This window comes from Pelodiscus sinensis, chromosome 16 (assembly GCF_052426305.1).
Source record: "Pelodiscus sinensis isolate ZL-2025 chromosome 16, ASM5242630v1, whole genome shotgun sequence".
Classification (NCBI taxonomy): domain Eukaryota; kingdom Metazoa; phylum Chordata; order Testudines; family Trionychidae; genus Pelodiscus; species Pelodiscus sinensis.
Window position 1 is genome coordinate 8,027,064 of NC_143067.1, and position 15,133 is coordinate 8,042,196.

Genomic DNA, 15,133 nt, shown 5'->3' on the forward strand with positions numbered 1-15,133 from the left:
CAGTAGGAGAACATCTATTAGGGATAATAAGAGAGTTTTGTCTCTAGGTCTCTTCTGCTCTGGTTAAGGTATTCAGGGATTGATCCTGGGACCTAAAAACATGAGTCTCTATTGCCAAATTATAAAACACAGGTTTTGCAGCACAAAAATTGTGGCATCTGTGGACTAGCTGCTCAAGGATGGCAGAAGCTACATGGTGGTTGTGTTGCATTGACTTTATTATGATTGAAACTCCCCAAAAGAGGCCTAATTGAGGTGATAAATTTTATTATGTGAACTCACATCCACTAAAACCCACAAGAACTCATTGCACATAGTACAGTGGTTGCCATTTAAATGTCAGCATTTGCCAACGGACACTTCATGGCTACGTCTGTTATTCCTAGTCTAACTGAGGAGAGGAGGGCAGAGCAAATAACCTATCTTAGACATTGTTGTGAATAGCTACCTTTGTACTTGGCTTGCAAAGTTCTTTGGGAACAGGAGGCTCTGTTTGTTCTAGGTTTGTACAGCACCTAACACAATGGGAACCTGCTGCATGACTGGGGCTCCTAGGTGCGACTATAATCCAGATAATAATGGCAACCACTACATGCCACAAACTGTTCTCATTCACAGTGGCCTGATGATTTTGAGGGGAAAGCCTCTCTGGCCTATTCCCAAGCTGTTGAACCGTCCGGTTATCCAACCCCCCTGTTTGGAGTGACATCAGAAATGCTGAGTCATGAAACTGTGGAAAACATTATGTATGCTACAGAAATGGACCCCCCCCCCCCACACACACACACACACAAGTCACTGGAAGCTCCTTATGTGCAATTGGTTAGTTGTGACCACGGTTCCCTCTAAGCTGAGTGGCAGCACAGCCCTGCAGCTGCTTAATCAGCTCGGCCCCGTCAGACAGCTCCAGGCATGGAGCTCTGAACCCCTGCCTGGGCAGAACTAATTAAACAGCTGCAGGGCTGTGCTGCTGTGCGGCTTAGAGGGAACCTTAGTTGTGTCCCTGACATTTTGGACCTTCTCCCAAAATGAGCAGAACAAGGAGAGCAGCCCCTCCTGGGGGTCGCTTGTATGTTGGATGTGCCTGTAGAGGCCCTCGCTAGCTGCTGCATCTAGTAAACAGCTTCAAACATGAATTCTCTGTGCTTGGTGTTTTTGCTCTTCCTGTCACTGTTTGTGCCTGTGAAAGTGGAGAGGCAGTTGGGTGGAAGCCCTGGAAATCTCCGCTCGTTTGTTTCTCTACCGGGAGGGATCTCCACAGGATGACATCTGCATGCCACTGGGCTGCAAATCACCTCCTCCTCTGGCTGGAAGGCCTTTTACTCCAGGCCAGCACATCCTGACTAGCTCTGCCCATGGACACAGAGCCATTTTGGCATTAGGGGGAAGATCCAGCCAGGAACTGAACTGAAAGGAAGAGCCTGTTTCACAAAGTCCATTGAGGTGGATTTGAACGGAGGGCCCAGAAAGAGAGACCTGTAGGGGGGTGAGGGGCAGGAGTGTTAACATGGGCAGCAGGTGAAGGCCCAGCCAGGGAAGGCAAGCCCCAAACCCCACACATTCTGCCAGAGATCCCACCCCTTTTGCAACCTCCCTCCCGATGAAGCCAAGCCTGCCCAACCCCTACCCAATCCTTCCTAACCACCTGGAGGGCCAGGGCTGCTGTGCCGTGGCCCCCGTCTTCTTAAGCATCTGGCTGCTGCAGCCCCAGCCTTCCCTGGTGGCCAGGCTGCCACAGCCCCGACCCAAGCCTCACTGGGAGACTGCTGGATGCTGAGAGGCTGCTCAGTGGCAAGTCAACAGGGTTTCGGTTACAAGCAGCCTTTGAAACTTTTCAGCCCTTGAATAGTCAGGGTGTCTTGACTCAGCAGCACAGCCACCTGCAAGCTTTGGCTGAGTTGACGAATACCTGAAATTCACCTTTTTCTTGTTTCTCCCTCTTCCGTTCTTCCCCTGCCTCTGTGTATTCTTTCTTCTCTTCATGTCTCTTTCTTAGATTTCGAGCAGCCATTTATCAACAAACCTGAAACACTCCTCATCAATAAGAAAGAGAACACCTGGGTGCCCTGCTTGGTGTCCATCCCAGATCTGAACATCACCCTGGCCTTGGTAAGAGACCCACTTGGATGAGAAAAGGATCTGGGGGTGACAGTGGATGAGGAGCTGGATATGAGCCAACAGGGTGCCCTTGTAGCCAAGAAAGCTACCGGCATTTTGGGGTATATTAGTAGGAGTATTGCCAGCAGATCTAGGGAAGTGATTATTCCCCTTTATTCTGCACTGGTGAGGCCACATCTGGAACATAGTATCCAATTCTGGGGCCCCCATTACCAAAAGGTTGTGGACGCATTGGAGAAAGTCCAGCGGAGGGCAACGAAAATTATGAGGGGGCTGGCGTGCATGACTTATGAGGAGAGGCTGAGGGATTTGGGTTTGTTCAGTCTGCAGAAGAGACGAATGAGGGGGGATTTGATAGCAGCCTGCAACTACCTGAAGGGAGGTTCCAAAGAGGATGGAGAGAGGCTGTTCTCAGTAGTGACAGATGGCAGAACAAGGAGCAATGGTCTCAAGTTGCAGTGGGGGAGCTGTAGGCTGGACATTAGGATAACTACTTTACTAGTAAGACGGTGAAGCACTGGATTGGGCTACCTAAGGAGGGGATGAAATCTCTATCCCAGAGGTTTTTCAGTCCTGGCTTGGCAAAGCCCTGGCTGGGTTGATTTAGTTGGTTGGTCCTGTTTTTTAACAGGGGGTTGGACTCAATGACCTCCTGAGGTCTCTTCCAACCCTAAGATTCTATGATGCTATGAGCCTCCTCTACAGACAGTGTCTTCTTTATTAGGCATTTTCATTGGCTGAGAAGGAGCAGACTAGATCCTGCAGGAGCTGGGAAATGCACAGGGTGGGATTTCCATGGAAAATGCAAGCTGACAGCTTCCCCATTTTATGTGTTGGCCCAAACCATGCTGACCAGCTGCCTTGGGCATTCCCTGCTGCATGGCTTGGGGGGAGGGGGTTCCAGCTGGCTTTACTCCCTCTTCACTGAAGTTGCAAAATCTTTGTTTTGTTGCATTTCCTCAGGCAGCCTTTTCACAGTTGCCTCTGCTACCTTTAGCTCCTTGGTCTTCAAATACCCTTGGTGGCCCTGGTTCCCAAGGGACAAGTGCATGGACTTATGGGGATTGCTGACTAAAAACAACTCTGTCATCAGCTTGCTTTGTGACTTTTTTACAGTGCTAATACATCCTTCCAGGATGAGTGTTACTATTGTGCAGAGTCCTCCTGGGACTCTTTGGGGCTGGGAGGACCCCACATGAGGTCAGCCTTCATCCCATTGGGGTTTACGTGTGGGACATCATCAGCAATTTCCCTAGTTATCACTATCAGTTTCCATTCCTGGAACTTCCAGTCTCATTTCACAGACTGTGAGCTTATCCACATGGATACTGAGTCTTTTACGGTGACTTCTCAGGCTGTAGAGGATGCCGGGATTCCATTAGGACAAAGATTTGGGGAGATGAGAAGCAGGAGTCCAGTGTGGCGTGACACTGCAATTCTTCTGCCCCCCCCTACACAAGAATGGAATGTGTTAGTCTTGGAAGAACTAGGGGTTGGTTAGGGGATGGTGCCACCAAGTACTTCTGCAGACAGTTTGCAAGATGTTGCTTTTTGCAGCCCACCCCCGTTATCTACCCAGATGGGAGAACGGTTCTCTGGGACAACAAGAAGGGGATGCTGGTCCCCACTCACTTGATCCGGGACTCCTTGCTTGTTCAGTGTGAAACCGTCATTGACAAGAAGCCCTTCAAGTCCAATTTCTTCATTGTGCACATCACAGGTGAGGCTGGAACAGGGCAGCAGGTCACCCTGGAATTTCAGCTCCCAGTGGAAAAAAGAAAACAAGGTTTCTCCTCTCAGTAACTTGGAGAGAGAAATGACTGGATATGCTGGGGAGGCTGCAAAGGTGAACTTTCCCATTCATTTTCATTTGTGGGCGGGGAGGGGGAGGGATTTCAGAGTCCATCTGGGAACATTTCATTGTTATTAATTTTTGGTGGTGGCCCAAAATTCACCACCCAGCATGGAATCGCTGAAGCTTAGAAAGGTGAGGAATCCCTCATGCAATCTAAATGGCTCCTTTTCTAATTTAGGACCACTCAATGGGCCAGATCCTGATACCTTTACTCACATTGAATGGCACTTTACTCCTTAAGCTGCCTCACTGGATTCAGTGGGACTAATCATGGAGCAAGGTATTATTCAATTGAAGGGTATCAAAATTCAGCCCTAAGAGATTCGGTTAGGTGAAAATGTGGCAGTTTTAATGGTGCCACGGGTCCCAAATACTGTGTTCTAGAGGTGAGTCTTGACAGCATGGTGGCACTTGCCATGCCCAGTAGCCTGTACTACTATTTGTAGTAGTCAAGTCTGAGACCTCTGGAGCTTTCTGTACTATAGCTATAAAGCCAGCTGGTGCTCAGCTTAGGCTGTAGAGCTCCCTTGTTCTTATCTCCCGCTAAGTGGTCTAAGTGTCACTCCATGGGACAGTGAACCACAGTGAGTGTGTGGGTTACACATGCAGCATGCCATGCTGGGATATAATATGCTGTCATGTGCACCAATCCCCTTACACAGTCAGTGACGAGGCAGTGCTGGTCATGGAGAAAAGCCGTTTTGTCCTTCCTTTTGCTGTTGCTGCTTTACCCATCACTGCCCGTTTCAGGAGCAGATGTCCCTAGAACATGGGCTCCCTGAGGGTGCATGAAGAAATTCCAAGGGCGGCGTGAGGCGAGCCAGCCTCCCACTGTCAATCCCCTCTCCCCCTAAATTTTGCTGCTCTTTTTGTCTTTCAACCCCAGTCAGTTCCTTTTTTTTTTTTTGCTCTGCTCAAGTTTTGCTGACATGGTGAGGGGGTCATGAGGGTTTCTCAAAAAATAAAAAAGAGGGCGCGAAGCCAAAAAGTTTGGGAATCACTGGAAGAAAGAAGCGAAACCCAGGGCAGGGAGACGGTGGGATGATGAGTTTGGCTGAATTGCAAACCCCAGGGAGCCAATGCCCATTATACTGAGAGATCCAGATCCCAGTGTCAAAGAGCTAACAGCATTTCTTTAGTTCATAGAGATTTTTTTCTTTTGGTCTTCTTTATATCAGGGAATGAACTGTATGACATCCAGCTGTTTCCTAAGAATGCCATGGAGCTACTAATGGGAGAAAAGCTGGTCCTCAACTGCACGGTGTGGGCCGAGTTTAACTCTGGAGTAAATTTCCAATGGGATTATCCTGGAAAACAGGTACACGTAACTTTTCCCTGTCCCTCCGCTGCTCCCCAGCCAACCCTCATTCCTTAGGGAACAATCAGTGTGGCTGTTGTTAGCGCATGTCTGCTCCGCCCTGACTCTGCCTAGACAAATCTTTCTGCGCAGGGTGAAAGAAATCAGTGGCTGATAAGCAGGAGGCAGGGTCCCCAGGCTTAGCGCTCTTCCCGTTCTTTTGGTTTGTGAGTGGGGAAAGGGCTTGCCCATCAGCGAACTCCTTCACTGCTGACAGCAAGCGTTAGCTCCCAATGGTGCTGTCACGTCAGTGGCTGAGGCAGGGTGTCCCGCTGGGAAGGTGGGACTAAGTTGTTGTCCATCAACTTTCCCATTTTGCCATCGTTCAGCAGCAAGAGCCTTTGCTTCTTCTCGCCTTCCCCCCAAAAGAATAAACCCCGTTTATTGTGTGAGCAAGTGTCAGATCAAACGACCCTCTCCTTTCCCCGGGGCAAAGCCGGAGACACATCACTGACTTCTACAGAGTGACAGCAGGTTTATAGTGCTGTAACTGAGAGCAAAATCCAGCCTTTGATCAAGTGTATTTTCCTTCATTGTGGAGACTGATTTGTTTGGCAGGTGTTCTTTTGAAAGGCCCTGCACTGTATTCTCCGTGAGCAGAGCTGTCTTTTAGATTTATGGGACCCTACGCAGAACTATTAAACTAGTGCTCCTATGCCCAATGGCAGACTGGAGGGGGGTGTGACTCTTTTAGATTTTATAATCTTCAGCATACACTAATGAAATATTTTAAAGCAAATTTTAAACTAAGGCCCTGTGGACTAACACAGTACATTCAGAAACTGACAGGATACACCTGGGGTTGGCAAATGCCTGTTAAATGGCTTCATTACCACTCACATGACTCTTTCACAGGTTCTGTGTTCTGAGAATAGCTTTGGCAGGCGTTGTCACTATTAAGTGAACTAGCTCCCCTACGGAGAAGGCAAAGCCACAGAACAGGGATAGGAAGAGGCGGATGGGTGGGCATTAAGACCCAGGGGTGCCCCAAATTTTCAGGTGACCTATGCAGCTGCGTATTCTGCATATGGGTAAGGACAGCTCTGCCTTTGAGTTTTTGCTTTAACAGGCCGATTCAATTAGCTTCGTTGATCAACCTCCAGTTGATTATTTTCACAGAGGTTAAATACGGGAGGCAGGAGGACAGGGAATGTGAGACCCACTTATCTGTTGAGATGCTTACCGATTCCGGCAGCCCACTACTTGCTTGTGGTCACTTTAAATGCAGAGGAGCAGGGAGAACAAACCAGATTTCTCTCTGCTGATGTTACTCAAGGGGGATAACATCTTGTGGGCTTCAAGACATTACTGTGAGGGTGAGGAGCTGCAGGATGATTACGCTCTAGGCGACTGGACCGCAGATTGGAGAGGGGCCTGTGATAACAAAGGACCTGTTATAAGACTCTGATGTGTATTTCTAGGCCCATCGTGACATCCCCAGGTCACTTTGCCAGGCCTATCATGGCTCAAAGGGCTGAAGTGGTTCCTGGCACTGCCTCAATGACTTAGGGAGAAGAAACTGAGGAACACTGAATATCTCTGGCAGTGAGGAACCTCACGTGTAACCCATCCAAATTGTGTCTGTCTCCTTTTAACCCCCTTCCTTCCACTCCCTTCTCTTGGCAGATGCACCGGGCTGTCACTGAGCTGCCCGAGAGGCGCTCCCAGCAGACCCACACTGAGCTCTCCAGTATCCTGATCATCCAAAATGTGAGCCAGCAGGACCTGGGGAAATACCTGTGTGTGGCCAGCAATGGGGAGCAGACGTTCGAGGAGAGCACCGATGTCATTGTGCACGGTACAATGGGCCTCTCCTTTGTCAGGACAGCAAGGGCGGGGCACAGCTGGGATAGAGACTGAAAGCAGACGGCAAAGGAGAAGGGAAATCTAAAAATGATTAGGCGGCTTTTTCTTCGCTAGCACACAGGAGAGCTATTTTTGAAGCACTGTCTGTCGCATCTAAGGTCAGAGGATCCCTGCAGCTGAGTACCGGCTGAGTTATGGACAGAGCACGAGGTTTTGCACAAAAAAACGCAGTGTGACAGGGCAAAAAACCCTTTTGTGCAAGATCCTGTATGCCTGCTTTTTTGAGGAATAAGTGTTCTTGTGCAAAAGGGATATTTTTTCACAAAATGGCCCCATCTACGCTGTCGTTTTTTTGCGCCAAAACCTCTTCCGCAAAAAAGATCGGATGAAACTATGCAAATGAGAGCGCAAGATATGCTAATGAGTGCTTCATTTGCATTGTCTCTGCCAATAAAGATTGCAGAGTACTGTAGATGTAGCCTCAGTGAAGTAGAGAGGTCCTGAAGGAATAAATAGCAAGCACTCATACGCGCCTGCACGTCACCACACAGTGCCGATCAGCTCATGGGGATGTGCTCACCCCCATGCAAGTGCACACCACAGAGGTGCATATGTGCGGCCACAAACCAACATGCACTTGTACAAACCTGCCTGGAGGCACACGGTCACATCACTTTATTGGAAAGGGAGGGTAGTTGAGTGGATCAAGTATTAGAGTGAAGACCCGGGTTCTATTCCTGGTTTTCTATTAGACTGCTGGTACCCCATAGCAGGTCACGTCACCTCTCTGTGACTCTTTGTAACGTGCTTTGAGATCTGCTGGTGAAACATGCCAGAGAAGAGCTGGGTACTAGGAATGTCCCCAAAAATGCAGCCCCTTTCTTGTGCCGCAGGGCCTGTGGCCACGCAGCTTGATATGTCTCTTTCTGCTTTCCCTCCTGTTCTCTGTGGCTTGTCCCCTGTCGGCATGGTCCTGCTTTTACAGAGAAGCCCTTCATCAACGTAGAGTGGAGGAAAGGCCCCGTGATAGAAGCCACGGCAGGAGACGCAGTCGTGAAGCTGCCGGTGAAAGTCGTCGCCTACCCCCCGCCAGAGTTCCAGTGGTAACCCACCTTTCTTAGTCTGTGCTCCCCAGCCTTCCTACCCATCCTTCACAGTGGAGGGAATAGGGAGGCGGGGAGAGGGGAAGGGTGATTAATGAGGGTCTTGCAGAAATCCCTTTCGGGAGGGGAGATATCCCCAGGCCCCTCTGCAGCAGAAGGGGCTGGCTAACAAGCTTGGCCTGAGGATTGCAGCAGTGTCTGTTGACGGAAAAGGTCTCCCTTAGCTCTTTCCCAGGCAGCTGGCAGCCAGCCAAGGAAGAAAACCTGCCTAATTGGTCCTCACATTCAGTTTTCTGGTTTGGGCCACATTCTGCTCTCTCATCATTCGCTTTCTCCAGCCTCCCATTGCACCCACACCCACCGGCCTATCCAGCCCTCCCTGCTCGCCTGCCCTCACTCCAACAGAGCAGAGCCCTTCCTGGCATTGGGAGCAGGGTGATGGGAGAGGGGACAGGAGGGGAGGCCCTGGAACCTGGCACTTAGGCATCAAAGATTCAGGTCTGGGCTGAGCACAGGAGCCAAAGTGAACTCCCCTGGGAGCTTCCTGCTCCTCTCCTGACCAGCCAGATAGGGGTCACTGCTGTGGCCTGGAACAGAAAGGCCAAGTTCCTGATTCTCTGTGTCCCCAGTTGCACCAGTGACAAGCGACTGTAAAATGGGAACAATCCGAATTCTTCACTCCACTGGTTGCATTTCACACCCGCTTTGCACACGTGTGTAGTGGTGCAAGGCAGTGGAGAATCAGGCCCGGGCATCCTGACCTGGAGAATTTTTACCTCTGAAACAGCAAGCTGCTCCCGAACACGTTTTCTTGGGAAACCTGGTAAAGTCCCTCTGGAAGGGCTCCCAGCACTAGTGACTTAAGCCCTCTGAGCACATTTTACTGCCCGATGGCTCCCAGCATTAGTGTCTGCAGGCCTCTGACTGTATTTCAACAGGACTGGACCTCTCTGCATTTGCTCTCTATTTGCTCACAGGTACAAGGACGGCAAGTTAATTCCCAACAGGCAGGCTCCCTATTCGCTGCAGATCAAAGACGTGTCAGAACAGAACTCCGGGACGTACACCTTAGTTCTGTGGAACAAGCTAGCTGAGCTGGAGGAGCACATCAACCTCCAATTAATAGTCAATGGTAAGGATGGAGAAAGCAGAAACTGAGGCCAAGAGACCTTGGTGCTCTTAGATCCAGTGGGGCAAACTCATTTGTGCTGTAACTCCTCTCAGTTCATGAGCCCATTGGATGTCCCCATGAGATGTCACTATTCTGCCGCTGTCAAAGTTTATCCCTTCCCACCATCTCCATTCCACCAGTCATAGCTAGATAATGACCTGTGGCCTTTTCAGCATGGCCTAGTGAACAGGGCACTGGGGTGGAACTCAGGAGACCTATTTGCATCTCTGCCACTGCTGGGTGAGCTTAGGCAAGTCACTTCCCATCTCTGACTCAGTTTCCCCATCTTTAAAATGCTGATTCACTTTTTAAAGTGCTCTGAGAGCTACCCGTGAGAAGTGCTAGGTAAGAGCTAAGTACTCTCATCATCAGAGATTTCTCTGACATTGACCATGGGGAAATACAGAAAATGAAGACAACCCCTTTTCCATGAACAGTCCTTGTCTTCATGCACTTCTGGTGATAGTGTGCTGGGCCTTGCAGCTGTCTCCCTGATGTGGTGCAGAAAAATGCCTGTAGGAAAGGCTAATGGAGAATGGCAAGTGACACTGATTCTGACTAGGATTTTGTGTCAGGGCAGAATAGAAACATGATACCTGGGCCTTGGATCCATACTTTGTGCCAGATTCACCCCTGATGCAATGCCATTGATCTCGGTGGAGTTACAACAGGGATGAAACTGATCTCTCATGCAGCCCTGCAATATGGAAACAACACAGCAGCATGGAATTCTGGGATGTGAGAGGAGGGAATGGTCTAACCCCAAATAAAGTATTTTTGGCATCCACTGTAACTGAGAAAGGGAGGCTCAAGAGGTTCTGGCAGGAATGAACTGGGGTGCAGAACTGCTAGGACCCACTCTGATACATGCAGTAATCAGACGGTCACATCAGTGCAGTCCTGTAGAGGAGGAATTTGCTTTAAATATAACTAAGTGTAACTTACTCCTGCTTGTAAAGTAGCTCTAAATTGGACCTAGCTGCTCCAGAGATTAACGATACTTAATTCATCGCAGCCCCTGGAGGCTACCAGCAGGTCACTGTGTCTAGACCCGGCTGCCCTGCAAGCCAGCATGTCCTGGTGACCAGTCTTTTTATAGACCAGAACAGAGAGGATGCTCTCTGCATGGCCACTCAGCATAAGGGACTGTGGGGTTGATGCCAGATTACAAAAATTGTCATTCTGCTGATTTCAGTTCCTCCGCACATCCACGAGAAGGAAGCCTCTTCCCGGGGCATCTATTCCCGTAGGAGCCACCAGGCGCTCACCTGTACGGTCTACGGCATCCCGGCTCCCGAAGTAATCCAGTGGCAGTGGAGGCCGTGGGGGCCTTGTCCGAAGGTCTCCCGACGTAGCCTGTAAGTGCTCTTCCTCACTGTATTAGCCCTGGCTTCCCAGCGAGGTGCAGAGGTCCCAGTGAAAGGGATATACATATACACGGAGCCAGTAGCACTCGAAACAAAGCGACGTCCCTTTGGCTGAAGTGCTGAGCAGCACTTGTTGGGCATGTTTCATTGGTAGGGGGAAGGCAGTGTTGTCTAGCAGTTAACATAGGGAGTCAGGCCTCCTGGGTTCTACTCACCACAAAGTCACTTGGTGACTCGGGCTGTGTGTCTTCACCTTCCTGGGCCTGAGTTTCACCATCTGCTGGGCACAAAGTTCCAGTCCAGGATTGGCCTCTGACATGCTGGAGCGAAAACAGCAATTGCTAATGGATATGGAGCTGCCTCAGCCTGGTAATTCACATGGAGTATGGAGGAGGAGATGCTGAGCCACCGGAAACAGACTTTTGGAGCTTCCTGATATGTCACGTACCTAACCTCTAACACAGAGCCTAAGCAACTTTCTCCTGGCTCCTTCTGGGGCTACTTCCAATGCCTCCAGTGAAGGGATGAACCTGTCAACACTTCAAGACACTTGCAGTAATAGCACCTACCACTTTACAGATCTTAACGGAGCCTCACATTATCTCTGTCAGGCAGGTGAGTATAATTACCCCATTTTACAGATAGGGTAACTGAGTCATGGAGTCCAAATGACTCACTTAAGGCCACACTATAAGTCCACTAGACCATGCTGCTTTTGCAGTCAGCCAGCAAAATATAAAGTACCAGGAAACCAAAGGACTTTCTTTTGCTTAATTCCTACAAACACCAACTCAGCATCTTACAAGGTGATGAGCATTGATGACCAATGACTTATGCAGGATCTAGAACCAGATGTGGCTTCCTGCATGTCTCCTATTAGAAAGGTCAGAGTCAGAAGTCTGTGGTATTTCACTTTGGTATCTAAGTGGTTGACTTCTAAACTAGGAGAAGAAACATTCTAAAGAGGAATCAGAGAGCTGCCGTCTCTACAAGAGTTAGGAAGTGCAGCCCAAAGTGTCTCTAAATCCTTACTGCAAATCCTTATTTTGGCTACTGGAAGGGAAGGAAGAGGGGGGCTCTGACTAAGGAAAATCTCTGACACACCTGTTGCTTAGGTTGACCTACGTCCTTCCCACACCTAGCGAGTCTGATGCTGCAGTGCTGGGTGTGTTTAATTCATTTTGTTAGGTGGAGCTGGAGAATTTCATTATTCCTTTTGGAGTACTGATCTCAGTGCGTCTTCCATTGTGAGGTACACAATGCACTCCCATGTTCTTGAGACAGGAAGATTTTTGCTAGCCGTGTCTATTAGTCTGTGCCTGCACTCTTCTTCTCCTGGTTCTGCAGAACAATCCAGGGTGCATCTACACTGTGGCACGCTAGCTAGTTCAAAATAAGCTATGCAATTGAAGCTATGCAAATTGCATAGCTTATTTCAAGAGAGTCTATTCCGGCAAGTCCCTTAATCCTCACGGAACAAGGTTTACCGGGACGTTGGACTAGCGAACCCGTTATTTTGATTGCATTTCGAAGTAACGGGTGTGCTGTAAAGACACGAAAAACGCTATTTCGGGATACCGGACGTATCCCAAAATAGCGCCACACTCTAGCCGCCCCGCTCGCCCTGCCTTATATCCACCGCTGGTAACGGGGTCAGCACTCACCTCACACAAGTGTCCCCATTTGGCCGAGTGTGGGCTACTGCACTCTGTCTGTGTTAAAAGCATTGCAGCTACTCCAGACCGAGTCACACTCTTTGTGCAATCACAAGCCGCTTTAGCAGGGGCGCAACCCAGAGCCCTCTGGAGAGTGTCTCTCAGTTGATTCCCTCAGCCTTTTTCTCCACTCAGATAGAGAGTGGTGCCTCCAGGCTGCTTCTCCTGGTGAGAGAGCTCTAAGCAGCTCCCCACTTGGAGCTGTCTTTGGCACTGCCACTCCTTCAGCCAGCCAGCCACTCCAGTCTTTGCTATGCAGCTCCTTTTGTAGGCCTTCCTGGCCCCTGATTGTCTGGTACCTCCACAGCCACTCTAGCCTGCCAGGAGGACTTCTTTATAGCCCTTCTCTGGGCTCAGGGCTTGGTCTGCCCTGTCACATCTGCCCACAGTCCTGCCCAGTCAGTGATAACCATCGGAGGTGTCTATGCAGCCTCAGAGAAGCTAAATGCCGTATTTTTCCCAAGGCTGGGACAGTCATTGGTACCTGCCAAGATCAAACACTAAGAATCCTGCCAACCTGTCTGCCGTAGTTCACGAGTACTTGTGTCATCCTGGTGGCAGACTGTCAAAAAGCAGGGCAGAAACCTCAACGCAGTTCTATGTTCTATAATTAGATTTCACCAACCTAATATCAAGTGTGAACTCCTAGAACACCGTAACAGTCTTACCACAGAGTCAAAGACAGTCCCGTTGGGCATTCCAGGCTATTTTGCCACCAGTGTGAGTGGAACTATGTGATGGGTGGTCATTTTACACCAAAAATCACAATAATATTCAGGTTACTCTCAGTCCCAAAAGACCAGTCATTTGCCTCAGATCATTTATACTCAGATTTCAAACCAAAGACAATGCCTATCGCCAATCCTGTAATAAACCAACTAAAGATTTATTAACTAACAAAATAAATAAGCAAGTTATTTACAAGGTTCAAACAGGAAACACACACACACACACACACACAAATCTTAGATTTATCAAAGTAATCTAAGCATCCATATTAAGCAGTTCTATGTGCCCTTTTGGACTGACCCAGGCCAAAAAGCAAGGAGATATCCTGTTTAGGTATCTTTGACTCTCAGAGCCCGGACAGCATAACGGGTATGTCTAGACTACAAGCCTCTTTCGAAAGAGATCGTCTAGACAGCTACAAAGGTTTCGAAAAAGTGGCTCACTTTTTCGAAAGAGAGCACCCAGGCAATTTGGACGCTCTCTTTCGAAAAAGCCCTGTTTGTGGTCAAGAATACCTTTTTATGAAAGAGCTCTTTCGAAAAAAGGCGTTCTTCCTGGTAAAAGTAGGTTTACCGATTTTGAAAAAAACACCGCGTTCTTTCAATTTAATTTTGAAAGGACACGACGGCAGTCTAGATGCAGGTGACGTTTTTTCGAAAAAAGGCCACTTTTTTTGAAAAAACTCATGTTTCTCCTTGTTAGGGATTTGTGATTCTCTTCATCCCAGATCCCAGGCTGATGGGATGAATTCAGGTGCAGGTTTCCCCTTCCTGGAGAGAGTTAGGAATGCAATCAACAAGGACCCTGTCCTTTGCTACACAATGCCTCTCTTGCCTTCAATGGACCATCTGGGCTACGTCTCTGCTGCAGCGCTATTTACCGGAGGTATCTCAAAATAGCTAGCCTGCATTTTCATGGCAAGCCTCTTATTTTGAAATAACATTCCACGAGGAGTAAGGGACATTTCGGAATAGTGATTTATTTCTAAATAAGTGCTGGGTAGACAGTGCCAAATTTCGAAATAAGCTATTTTAAAATTAACTCGAAATAAGCTACTCAATTTGCATAGCTCAAATTGCATAGCTTATTTCAAGCTATGGGTGCAGTGTAGACACATTCCTGGTGTGCAGAACAAGCACTTTATCTTAATGATTATTTTTCCTGTTTGGTGACTTGCACCATTAGGGTGGCATATATTTATATATAACAAATCTCTGTGACTTTTCAGTGGTTGAGTTTTCTTAGCTGGCACAGAGGGGGTAGGTAGAAAGAGATGTCTCTGAGGCTCTGTCTCCCTTCTCTACTTGCCAGCTCTCCCCAGAAGAACTCACCACTGCCTGGAAATCTGGGAGGAGAAGACCAGAGAAAGTTGGTTAGAAAAATGTACCATGGCTATTGGGTGCGAATGGCCAGCACTGTAGAGTGGGTAACTACATGTGGGACAGGTACTCTTCCTGAAGCAGCCTGAGATGTAAGGACTCTGATACTGGAGCGGTAGGGGCTGGGAACCCAACAGAAGCAGCGTGCTCAAGTGGCATGGCATAAAAATGCCTCCTCTGTGGCATTGACCCATCTGGCCAGAGTAGAGCCCTGTCTACATTAGACTTTCTTTTGCACCGTTTCCCAGAGTGCTAGTGAGAGCAGAAGTGGGTGCACGAATGTAGACGGGCCCTAGTATTTTTTTACCCCTGTGGTAGCTAACCCTGCTCAGAGCAATGACATGATAGTCCAACACCCAGTGGCCCTGGCTGCCTTTTGGCCTCCGGGCACCTGCCATTGTTTCCACCAGTGGAACGGGACTAGGAGGGCATTTGAGGGGAATAGACAGCGGAGATACATCTGATGAGCCACATGGAAAAAGGAGCCAATTGAAAGCAGATCATGCGCGAGGGAGTCGCCGAGTGTGGAGGAA

The 15,133-nt window shown here is 48.9% G+C and overlaps 1 protein-coding gene across 5 annotated transcripts in view; it reads left to right on the forward strand.

Moving 5' to 3' along the window:
* FLT4 (fms related receptor tyrosine kinase 4) overlaps window positions 1-15,133 on the forward strand; it is a 111,259-nt gene that overhangs the window by 58,301 nt on the left and 37,825 nt on the right. For 4 of the 5 annotated variants that reach the window (XM_014581164.4, XM_075900532.2, XM_006138225.5 and 1 more), the window contains exons 4-10: window positions 1,997-2,109; window positions 3,676-3,838; window positions 5,152-5,291; window positions 6,957-7,128; window positions 8,122-8,239; window positions 9,217-9,371; window positions 10,606-10,768. In XM_014581164.4, coding sequence (XP_014436650.3) covers window positions 1,997-2,109; window positions 3,676-3,838; window positions 5,152-5,291; window positions 6,957-7,128; window positions 8,122-8,239; window positions 9,217-9,371; window positions 10,606-10,768 — 1,024 coding nt within the window. The other variant, XM_075900533.2, reaches the window with a different exon arrangement.